Here is an 11267-nt window from a genome sequence, read left to right on the forward strand (position 1 = left end):
CTTACTCCTTCTTCACTAATAAGGTTGGGTAAAGAGCCACAACTAAAGGAAATGGCCTTCCTGTTCTGAATGGCATTTCAACTAGAATCTTAATATCTCTCTGTTTACTGCTAATCAATTGCTCATTAAGGGCCATCAGCTCTCTTTGTCATCTCTGAATTGCAATAAATGCATCTGGCCTTTTGCCATGGAAATGTGTGTATGTGACAAAATTATGAACAGAAGCACTTGTTATTTTTTCAACCACCCTGATTAAATCCCTTGACTACATAGTCACACTATTATATTTCCATAGGTACAATTACAAACTGGCAACCTTTCCGTTTCACTCAAGCCTTAGCAATATATTTGTTGTTTTACACTCAAGATTGACAATGAACATCTGAGTTTCCTTGTGAACCAATGTTCATCTACATGTATGAAAACTAATCTGTGTATTAAATTATTAAGAATTCAGCATATCACACATGTTTGTTTCTATTTTCTGGTGGTTGCTTATAACTTTACAGATGCAAACCTTATTTCTTGTTTATACAATTTATTTTTTAAGTTCGGAGTAGGAGTATAAGTACTACTGTAGTAATACCATATATCTGTGTTTATATATCTTTTTATATAATCTAGATTTGGAGTCAGAGGTCGTTGTAGAAATGTGGATCATCATGGAAGAGGTAAATGAATTAAATGTACTGACAAACAATTTTTTTGCTTTATTCACTGTGGATCTGAAGGAAAAGAATATCTTTGTTGTATTAAAGACAGCTCTTCTTATATAGGATCAATATATTATCACCACTGTTTGGGAAAAATCGCAATGGAAGATTTAGCAAAATGGAAGTATTGCAAAAGCATGCAGAGATTTAACTGTGGTCTTGTGGTATGGCATTGGCAGGGTTACAAGACTGAGACATGTGTCTAACTCAAAAATATATCTGAGATGGTCTGAAAGACCAACAGAAATTTGACAGGGAGATCACAGACATTATGACCATTCACCAGGTGTGCCTCTTAGAAGATTTGGCATGTGGCATATCTTGTGATTTATTATGGAATTTAGAAGTATTAATAAAGTCCAAGACCTGTTTGTGGGGATGGGAGCAAGGCAGGGAGCAAATAATGCTGCCTTGAGGAGACCAATACCCAAAGAATAGTATGGCTTGGAAAATCCCAGTGCTCAGTGCCAGGTGGGAAAAATGAGCCAAACAAGTGTGAATATCCAAAGTGGAACAAATCACAGGAGTTGAAGGATTTCCTGCCTTGATTGAGAGAGGGGTCTCCCATGCTCCATGCAACTGCTGCAGTAAGAAGCTAAGGAAATAAAAATGCTGATAAAGATAGATACCACAATTGAAGGGGCAGCAGTCCAAGTTAAGGAAGAACACCTTATACAGGAATTAAAAGCAACTTGTTTCTGTAAATATTACCTCCTGGTAAGGGCAGGGGTGGTGAAGAGCAGGAAACAGGGTTGATCTACACTTGAGTTGTTTACACTTCTCTCCACATAGCTCGTACTGAGGAGTGATTAGTGATACAAGAATTAATAGGATGGTACATATTTTAATCATAAGTATTACACACACACACGTGCACACCAATGTGTATGTGTTCCAATTTTTTTTTTTTAATTTTCTTTGATTAACATGTGTTACTTGTAAATGTGAATGGGTTCAGTGTGGTATTTTCACACGTGTATATGGTATGCACAGATCAAATCCAACTTCTCTTTATTTCTGTGCCCTCAAAATGGATCTTATTCTTGAGGTATCATTTACTCTTTTTGGCTACTTGTATAGCAATCCCTAATCACAAGGGTTTTATTTTGTCCTTCAACTCAGACTATATTAATTGAGACTTTTACACCCATCATTACCATGACTCATGTTATATTATCTCTACTCATACCTTTGGATACAACTGGCTGATATCCAATATTCAGAGCTCAGCTGGATAAGAAGCTAAGGAATCCAGGTACATTTATTCATAAAACAATTACTGCATGCCTATAATCTTCCACCTACTGTACTAAGTGCTGATACTACAATGAACAAATCAAATAAGATCTAATCCTGACCCTTAAGAAACCTCATAGTCCAGTGAGCACAACAGATATGTCAAGCAGGGAGCAGGCTGTGCTAAGATGAATAGACTGTTGTAGGAGTACAGGAGAAGAATTGATGAATTTTCCTAGAGAGAATCAGTAAAGGTTCCAAAGGACTGGAGACACCTTTTCAGGTTTTGCAGACTGGGAAGAAAGGTATTGTAATAAGGAAGGATCCGTGGAAACATCATGGATGGTAAAAGGCAGGCTCTGTTTGGGGAAGGATGAAAAGTTTGCTATGACTGGATTTCAGTATTTTGGGGGTGGACTAACAGGGTAATCTAGAAAGGCTGTCTGGATCCAGAGTTCCTAGACAGGACATGTTCTCTGATAAATATGGAGAAAGAAAGGGAAAAGAAAGAAGCACATTGGAGATTGAAGGACTTAGATGCTTGGAAGAGTCATTCTGAAGAATGTAAGCAAAGCTGTTAGAGATGGTGCATGGAAAGCTGATACTTTTTTCACTCTAACTCTATCAATAAGAAGTATGGGGAGAGTGAAGGGGAGGGAGGGAAAATGGGAAGAGGATTCATTTATATATGAATACATGACCAGTGTAATTCCATATCATGTTCAATCACAAGAGTGAGATCAAAATTGTAATGGGTTGCACCCCATGTATGTATAATATGTCAAAATACACCCCACTTTAGTGTATATTTAAAAACAACAAATAAGACAAAAGAAGTATTGTGTAAATAGTCTACAGACTTTGAGACAAAGTCCCTTTATCATTAATATAAGGAGACTGGATAAGGTGTTCTCTAGGGCTTGGTCCAACTACATGTTCCAACTTATAGAGGAAGAAATTATAGATCAGAGGCAGCAAGTGGCCAAAGTCTTGTTGGATCACTGGGAAGCTCAAATTCACACCTGTAACCAAACATTTTATTTCCTGGTCTTAGCTTACCAAGGCATTGTTAAATCAGTACATGCTATTCTTGATGTTAATCTTATCTTTTACATTTACATTGGCACTTTTTAATTTTTTAAAAATTTTAATAAATAAATAAATAGAATTTAATAAATAAAAAAACAGCAGGGTCTTCATCTCTATGGTATGTGTGGTAAAGCTCAGTCATTTTGGAGGGCAACTTAATATTTAAATTTCATTGCAAAGGATATTTCAGAAAACAAGAAAACTGAAGTGATAGATGAGAAACCTGATAGTGTCATTAACTTACCTCTGTCTCTCTCTCCTGCCACATCTACTGGCAGTCACTGCAGCTGCCCTCTATTTCTTACTCTTCCCATTATTCCTTCCTGCTCAGACTATAACCTGAGACTTTTAACTGGCCCTGAGTCTCAGTAACTTTCCTAATTCTACACTGTGATGGGTTTCCTTCTTAGAGCACAAATCTAACGAGAGTCCTCCACTCTTCCACACTGAACTTGGCTTGGCATTCAAACCCCTGCACAATGCAACCCAACCCTCCTGTTTGTCTCCAGTGACCCTTCTTTCTCAGTCCTGTCCACAATTTCCTGCATATCTCATGAATATTTTGATCCACAAACCTTAGACCAAAATATTCTTGCTGCTAGAAAAGAGTCATTTATCCACATCTAACTACTTAACATTTCTTAAATGAACCTGTGCTCCTCAATTCCTAATGTCATTATTTTAGTTCAGACCATCATGAGCTCCTTCAGTTTAGATGACTGAGACAGCCTAGCTTCCTGTGAATCCAGTCCTGCTACTTAGGCTAGAGGGCTCACTCTAGAACATATCTCAGATCATTGCTGTTTTCCCACAAATATTCTTTTCATTGGTTATCACTGCATTTAGTTTATAATATATACCACTTGCCAGGGTGCTATGGAGTGAATTGTGTCCCCCTAAATTCCTAAATTGAATTCCTAAATCCTAACCCCACTGTATCAGGAGATAGGACCCATAAGAAGGTAGATTGGGTTAAATGAGGTCATAAGGGTAGGTCCCTGATCAGGTAGGATTGGTGTCTTTAAGTGACACCAGAACTCAGTCTTTCTCAAACTCTCCTGTGCACCTAGAGCACTCAGAGAGAAAATATCTTCTGAGCACATGCCAGGAAAAGAGGCCTCGCCCAAAAATAAACTGGCTAGAACTTAGAACTTTGGTCTTAAACCTTCTAGCTTCTGAAACTGAGAGAATATATTTCTGTTGTTCAAGCCCCCCATCCTATGGCATCTTGTTATAGTAGCCCAAGCAAACTGAAATTAAACAGTATACAATTTCTTCTGTATCTGTCATCTGGTTCTTACTATCTTCTCCAAGTTGTCCTTTCCACCCTCACATCCTGTATCCCATCACAGATAACTCCCTGAATTTTGCAGAATTATCACCATGCTTCTAAGCCATGGAACATGAAGGTCCACTGTGTTCCCAATGCCTAACTCCTCCTTATGAGCCTGGCTAATGCCTACCTTTTCTTCAAACCTGAACTGAAATGTGGTCGGCAACATTTCCCCGATGCCCTACAACCACATCTATGATAAAAGTCATCATGCTCCACCAAAATTATCCACTTCACTGTTTCCTGAAATAGATTCTAAAGAAAGTGGTCACTTTTTAAATCTCAGAATCCCTGCCTAGAAGGAACATATTGAATGTTTGAATAAATTAGTGATAATATTTTTAGTTTAGAGAGCACTATCTTCTTTCTCTGCCATTTGTCAGCTGTTGCTCTAAGATTATCTGTTTCTCTATACATGAGTGTCCTTTATCTGTCAAACTAAAAGAATGACACAGTGGTTATAGATTGCTGAAAGATTAATGATCATGTGGCTTACACCCCTAGGTAGTACCAATAAAGGGCTTGATCACAGTGGTTGAATCTAAGTCAAGTTTATCCATCTTTTGAAAATGAATTCAATTCTACATGTACAATAAGACCTGCATAAAACCCACAGGCAGAATTCACAGTGCTCTCACTTTTTCTCTCATAGACTTTGCATTTATCTTCGTACTGCATTTATCAGTTTTCCTAACACTGGACCAATTTATGCACATGCCTGCATATCCTATCAGCTAGTGATAAGCCCAGGAGGCAGGGACCAGGTGTTTTCCATCCTGCATCTACCACACTGCCTAGTGAGTGTGTTACATGTGGAAAGTACACACAGGCACATGCCAAAGTAAGAAACACAGAAAGGCAATATCTCCTGTGTGTTGTGAGATCTTGTCTCTAATAGATTTTAGACTTTTCACAATATTTGTCATATATTAATAATACTAATTAAAGCTGCTTAATCTGCTACTAGTCTGCCCATTTCAGTGTTATTTAGCCTTTTATTAGTTAAGATTGACTATAAGCTATGATTTATTGATAAGGACTCCTTTATTTTCTTTAAATGGACTTGAATTCAAATAAGACACTGAGTCAGATGGTCTATCAGCAGGACAATAAGAGAAAAAACATCCCTCTCACTCTTTCAAGATTCTGATCTCTCTTTAGCACCCCCTATTGTCAGAACCTGAGAAGTGGTAAAGGAGAAATGTGTCTAAATTCCAGTTCCAGCATCCTAAGCTAAAGCAGAATAGGAGAAGATAGTTTTGAGCCGGGAGACAATAGCGTATTAAAGTGCACACTGATAATTAATGACAGTGAATGAACTTTTTATATGGCACGTCTCTTAGCTGGTTTAGTTTCAATCCCATATTTTCAATCATGGCAGGGTAGAGGTTTCACTGGTGGTACACAAGCGTCAGTGGGATTTTAAACAACCGCCAATTTTGTCATCAATTGGAGAGACTTTTGTTTCTAGAAAAGAGTGGATTGTCTACAAAATGGGTTTGAGACTTTAATTTAAATAAATTACTTTGAGGAAGTTAGGAACAAGAAAAGATTCTTGCAAAAATAAAGACTGGGGAGGTTGGATTTCAACTGTTCCACTGCAGAAGTAATGTGAAATCCAGCATAAGTGCCATTCCACAATGAAAATGGCTTCTGTGCCAGAAAATTGGCGGGTGCTAAGTTTCTCTAATTATAGCAGTACTGAAATGCTGGAGTATAGATATGACAGCAAATGTATTAGTTTGATAGATAAATTATGGACACTATTCTGCTGACTTCCAGATACAACGTTCGTTCAAGGTGGCCTCGGCTAGTAAATACAGTGGAAAACATATACTAAAACATTTGCTTCATGCCTGAAAAACAAGTAATTTAGAAGAAGACATCTGGAGACAAAATTTGAGCTGGACTCAGAGCCCATCAAAACACGGATTTGATGGCTTGGCGTCTGGCTGCTAAGCAACACACTTCTTACATTCAAAACAGAGTTGTAAAAGTAGAAGCCGGCAGCCAACTCTGTGTATTTCTCATTGCAATAGAAATAGGGGAGAAAGATTTTCTTAAGGCCTTAAGATATCTTATTTCCATGAGATAGATTAAGCAAGATCATCTCTCTTCCAGCCTTTTCTGTTTTTTACTTTCTGAAGAATGAGGCAAAAATCAACTCTACATTTGGAATATTCACAAGTGAATACTGCATAGAGGTCTTGAAATACTTGTCTCAGCCATCTAATAATACTCTTTTAAAATTAGCTGCATATATTCATAATACCTGTTGTAACTTGACTTTTCAAACTACTGTTTTGTGAATTCCAATGTGTAGACTAGAAGGCCAACAGGAAACTCAGTGAGATTTTCTTTCCTTAAAGTATGCTTCTGCCTCGAAAGGAGGCAAGGGAGGACCCATGTCAAATACTTCTCATGTGTGAAGCAGTTTGAAAACAGTATGTTATTACAGTACTTTTTAAAATTAAGATAGCTAGTCAATTTATTTCTTCCTTGCTTTCATCCATTTAAAAGGTTTGGATAAGTTTCACAGAATTAACTATCCAAGCAAAAAAACAAATCCAGAAAAAGCAAGATAGACATCATATACAATCACTGCCTAGTTTGTTTGTTTTTCCCCTGGGAAACATTAAGAAAATTATGGGTCAGAGGGATGGGCCTTCTATCAATTTTGACTTATATTAGAATTCTAGAATATACATTAGTAGTAAAGATGAATTATTAAAATAATCTACTCTTCAGAGCAGTATGCCTACAAAAGATTTTTTTTCCTATTTCTTTAGGGAGCCTCCTTCCATAAACTAGCCAAGCTTCCTGCTTGGCAGTCTCTTGTGATGTAGCAAAGCAAGGAAACCCAGACATGGAAAGTTACTTATGAAAAAAAAAAAGGGTGGGAGGGGGACTTGGAAACTAAATGAGAAAGAGATAGTTTTACAGGAGAACTTCATAGGGCCGGCTACAAAATGAATGTTCTACCGTTTCAAAGACCAATGTTGTGCACAGGAATTAAAGGATGGATTCCAGAATATCACTTAATGAGGAGGAAGATTTTCCATTGTGCACCACACGGGTGCTCTGCCTGGTTCTCTCTAAAGTGCTGCCCTTCAGTGTCTTTGTTTACATGTGGTTTACATTATGTCCACCCATGAACCACATGTACCACTCCAAATAGTAAAAATAGAAGAATTGGGTAGTGAAGGCATGATTCTGAAGCCTCCTGCATCATTTAATTTCTTATCCTTTGTTTATTCCATTTAGTGATTTTAGATAATACTTCAAAGTTTGTAATTCTTCATTTATTCTGGGTGAGTCTCAAACACTTCAAGAATGAACTTTAAAGGTCGATTATTACCAGTTATTTGAGAATCCAGAAAGCTGCCAATCAAAACAGAACTGTGAAAACTGAGGCTCAAAACTATGAGCAACCCAGACCCCAATCCAATCCAGACTTTCTGTTAATGTCATTCCAAGGTGGTGGTCTAAAACCATGTAAACAGATATTGTGTTCCTCCTACAGCCTCTGGGCTTATAAAGATCCATTTCTTTCCTGTAAAGTCATCCTTAAAATGGGTGAAATCCTGGGAAAATACTCTTTCCCCAGGCCTTGACTCTTTGCCTAGATCTTTTGCACTGGAGCTTCAGAAACATTCTTCCAATATCCAAACTTGAAAATTGGATGTGACCCTTCCTTGGCCGCTGAGTTGGCCAGGACTGTGCTTGTGATTTACTGGTCTACTAAGCAAAGAACTTGTTAAGCAACCTCACAAGTTTGTCCTGTCAGCTGATTGGGCTTCTGTGTCCTCTTGGCCCTCCCACATTCTTTCCTTCCCAGGAACTAAGACAGTAAGGTAGACCTGCAAGGACTCCAATAGGAAGCCAGATTGGAAAGGGGGTCCTTAGGAAAATCTTTCCTTCGCTTATGTTGCAGAAGGAGCTCAACTAGGAAGGGAAATTTGCAAAGGAATAGCATCAGATGAACTATCTGGATGAACTAACAAGCCCTTTCCATTAGGTTAGACAAAGTTATTTGTTTGCTTTCACTGGAAAGCAAAAGATTGATGATTCCAAAAGAAATCTTGCTTTCCCCCTTTCCCATTTAACTATGTACAGTTTCTCAAACATTCTAGTTCTCTTTACCATGTTTGTGGCCCTGTATTAACATATCTCAGACTGGATGACACAGAGCATTATTGATTGCCTAAGCAGGTCTAGTCACTAGGCAAGAATTGCTGCGGAGGCTAATCTGAACACAGGAGCATAGCTCGCAGCCTGGGTTTTCTGCAAGATGCAGTTAAGCAAGTCCGCAGTGGCAGATGGTTTGTAGGAGAACAAAGCCATCAGCAAGACTGTCCCTTCCACCTATCTCCTTATCTCAGTGCCTGGTGCACCCACCCCAGCTGGACCTACCTCCCTGGTGAACAGGATGGCCACATCATAGTGCTCCTCGTGGTCATCTTCCCGCTGGTTGTGCTGGTGCTGCCATTTGCAAAAGTTCTTGAGTGTGGTGGCTGCGTTCTTGCTCACTTCCAAGCTCTTGTCCTTGTCTCCCAGCACCACCACCTTCACCACGACCAGGCGGATGTGGTTCTCGATGCTAGCATGGCTGTACAGTCTGTTGGCAATTGAGGCCAGGGTCAGCAGGTAATGCTGCAGGCCCCGGCCATACATCCACGCCATAGACGCATCCGCTACCAGGAGCAGCTCCACCTGGCGGGCCCGGGAGATGGAGCGGCGCCTACGCCGCCACCAGGTCTGAGGTCCTGGGTTCCCCACAGGCAAAAGAGCGGACTGGTCCCTGAGCTTCGAGGCCAGCGCAGTATGTCGGTCTGGACTACTATGAAGCTGGAGGAGCTGGTGGACGCCCGGCCGGGACGCGGGGGTCTCACAGCTGGCGCGTGGCGGCAGGGCTTCGAAGCTGAAACCTTCACGGGTGTAGACGTGTAGGACCCGTGCTGACCCATCCCCGTACAGTCGCCCGGTTTCTCCCTCAGGCCATGGCCCCCGCAGTAGAGGCTTTAAGGTGTAGCTCGCGTGCTTGACCGCGAAGAAGCCGTCAAGACCCTCACACAGGTCAAAAACAGCCAGGGAGCGAGGACTTTATGGGTATTTGTTATTCGCCAGGGAAGTTACCGGGGCGGGGGGATGGGGACACACACACACACACTTGCTTGCAAGGTTGAGTCAAGTGTCGGAGGGAGGGGGACCAGAAGCAGTGACAGCCTGTCCAGGCCGCGGTGACAGCGTGCTAACTTTTCTTTGTTGGTTTGGAAAATGATTGGATTTGTGCTCCGGAAAGAGGGGAGTAAAGAATAAGAAAGGGGAAAAAAATAAAATAAAATAAAAAAGATAGGTAGTGAAGATTCAGCCAATACGGGGAAGGGAGGAAAACCCAAATGTAGACAAGGTCATTGCACCAAGAAAAGTAAAAAAGGTATCGCACACCAGGCGGGCAACTGGTGCGCACCCCCTCCCGCCCCCTGGCTGCTCCGGACCTGCTGGCTGCGGAGTTTCCAAGCTTCGGGGCCACTTCCTTTCTGATTTTGTGGGTTTCCCCGGCTCTGCTGAAACCGGGAGGAAGGGAAGAAAGAGACGGAAAAAAGCCATAAAAATCAAAACAAAAATGCGCGGGGGGGGGGGGGGGGGGGGGAGACTGAGGAGAGCCGGTGAAGCAGCGCGTCCGAGTCCCTTTGGATGCGGTGTCTTCCTGCCCGTAGTCATCCCCAGTCGGCTGTAGAGAGCTCGGAGAGCAGCGCGAGCGCTGTGAAGATGCGAGGAGGTGGAACAATGAATTTATAGCGGCATGCCATCCTGCAATGGCAATTTCAACAATTCGTCACTGCACGCTGCCTCTTAAAGGGAGAGCTTCCCCCACCACTCCCACCCTTCCCCGTCTGCGCCTAATCAGATGGGGGAGGGAAAGAGCAAGGGCGGGGGAGGGTGATCGAGGAAAGGGAGAGGAGAAGGAGGAAGGGACCGGGACCTGAAGGAGAGGAAGGAGGGACAAAGGAGGGAGCAAGGGCGGGCGGGGTGGGGGGTGGGGGTATTTGGGAAGAAAAACATAAAATTTACTTGGTCTCATTTAAAGTCACAGCGACTCCGGGTCGTTCTGGTATTTCACAACCAAGAGGGGTGGGTTAGCCTCGGCTTACCTCATCTTCTGGAGGGATGTTTTGGGGTGTTTTTAAAGTTATTGAGACACTTCAAGTCTCTCCCTGCCTTTCTCGCTTGCCTTTCTTGCTTTGGGTAGGAAGTTTCTGCCGCAATTTTTCCCCTTTGCAGGCCAGTGCGCTCAGGCTTTGCAGATGGTACCTCACCATCCACCAGCCAGGGCTCTCAGCTTCCCAAGCGACCCCCGCCCCCTCACTCCTTCGCTTCCTTCCAGCGGTCTGGGGGTACTGGGTTTCCTGCCTCCTCATTCCCTAGCCTATTCGAGCTCCGACGCTAGCTCGGTTCCCCCGCGGGATGACTAACTTCTCCCAGCCACCAGCAGCTAGTCAGGGTTGCCGAGAGCAGTCGCCGGCGCTTCCTTGCGGGTCCCTGAGCTTGGAGCGCGACGGTGCCCTAGGGCAGAGCTGCCTGCAGCATGGGAACTCCGCGGCTTTGTGTGCGAAGGATGGGCTCCCCGCTTTCTCCAACGCGCCTCTAGTCAGTGCCCACAATCTGTCACTTAATCCCAGCCACTGGAACGCTGTTGCTTTAGAAAGGCAAGGAGGGAAATAGGTAGCTACTGAAATGAATTCTCCTCAATCCCCTCCCCCCCCACCAAGATTTGTAAATTTTGTATTCTCACTTTCTCTTTTTATTCCTGCTTAAAAGATAATTAAAATGATAAATGTCCATATGTTCAATCACAGAAAATAAACAGTCATTGTCATAGGCCTTAGACTACT

At 42.1% G+C, this 11267-nt stretch overlaps 1 protein-coding gene across 1 annotated transcript in view; it reads right to left on the reverse strand.

The window, feature by feature from the left end:
- Positions 1 to 10793, reverse strand: part of LOC143389051 (A disintegrin and metalloproteinase with thrombospondin motifs 5-like) — a 34573-nt gene extending 23780 nt beyond the window's left edge. The window contains exons 1-3 of the mRNA XM_076842380.1: positions 10692 to 10793; positions 9820 to 9938; positions 8785 to 9472 (exon numbers count right to left, since the gene is read on the reverse strand). Of these exons, the coding sequence (XP_076698495.1) occupies positions 8785 to 9472; positions 9820 to 9938; positions 10692 to 10793 (909 nt within the window). The remainder of the gene's footprint in view (positions 1 to 8784; positions 9473 to 9819; positions 9939 to 10691) is intronic.
- Positions 10794 to 11267: the final 474 nt, after the last annotated feature.

Source organism: Callospermophilus lateralis, unplaced genomic scaffold, assembly GCF_048772815.1.
Source record: "Callospermophilus lateralis isolate mCalLat2 unplaced genomic scaffold, mCalLat2.hap1 Scaffold_43, whole genome shotgun sequence".
Lineage (NCBI taxonomy): Eukaryota > Metazoa > Chordata > Mammalia > Rodentia > Sciuridae > Callospermophilus > Callospermophilus lateralis.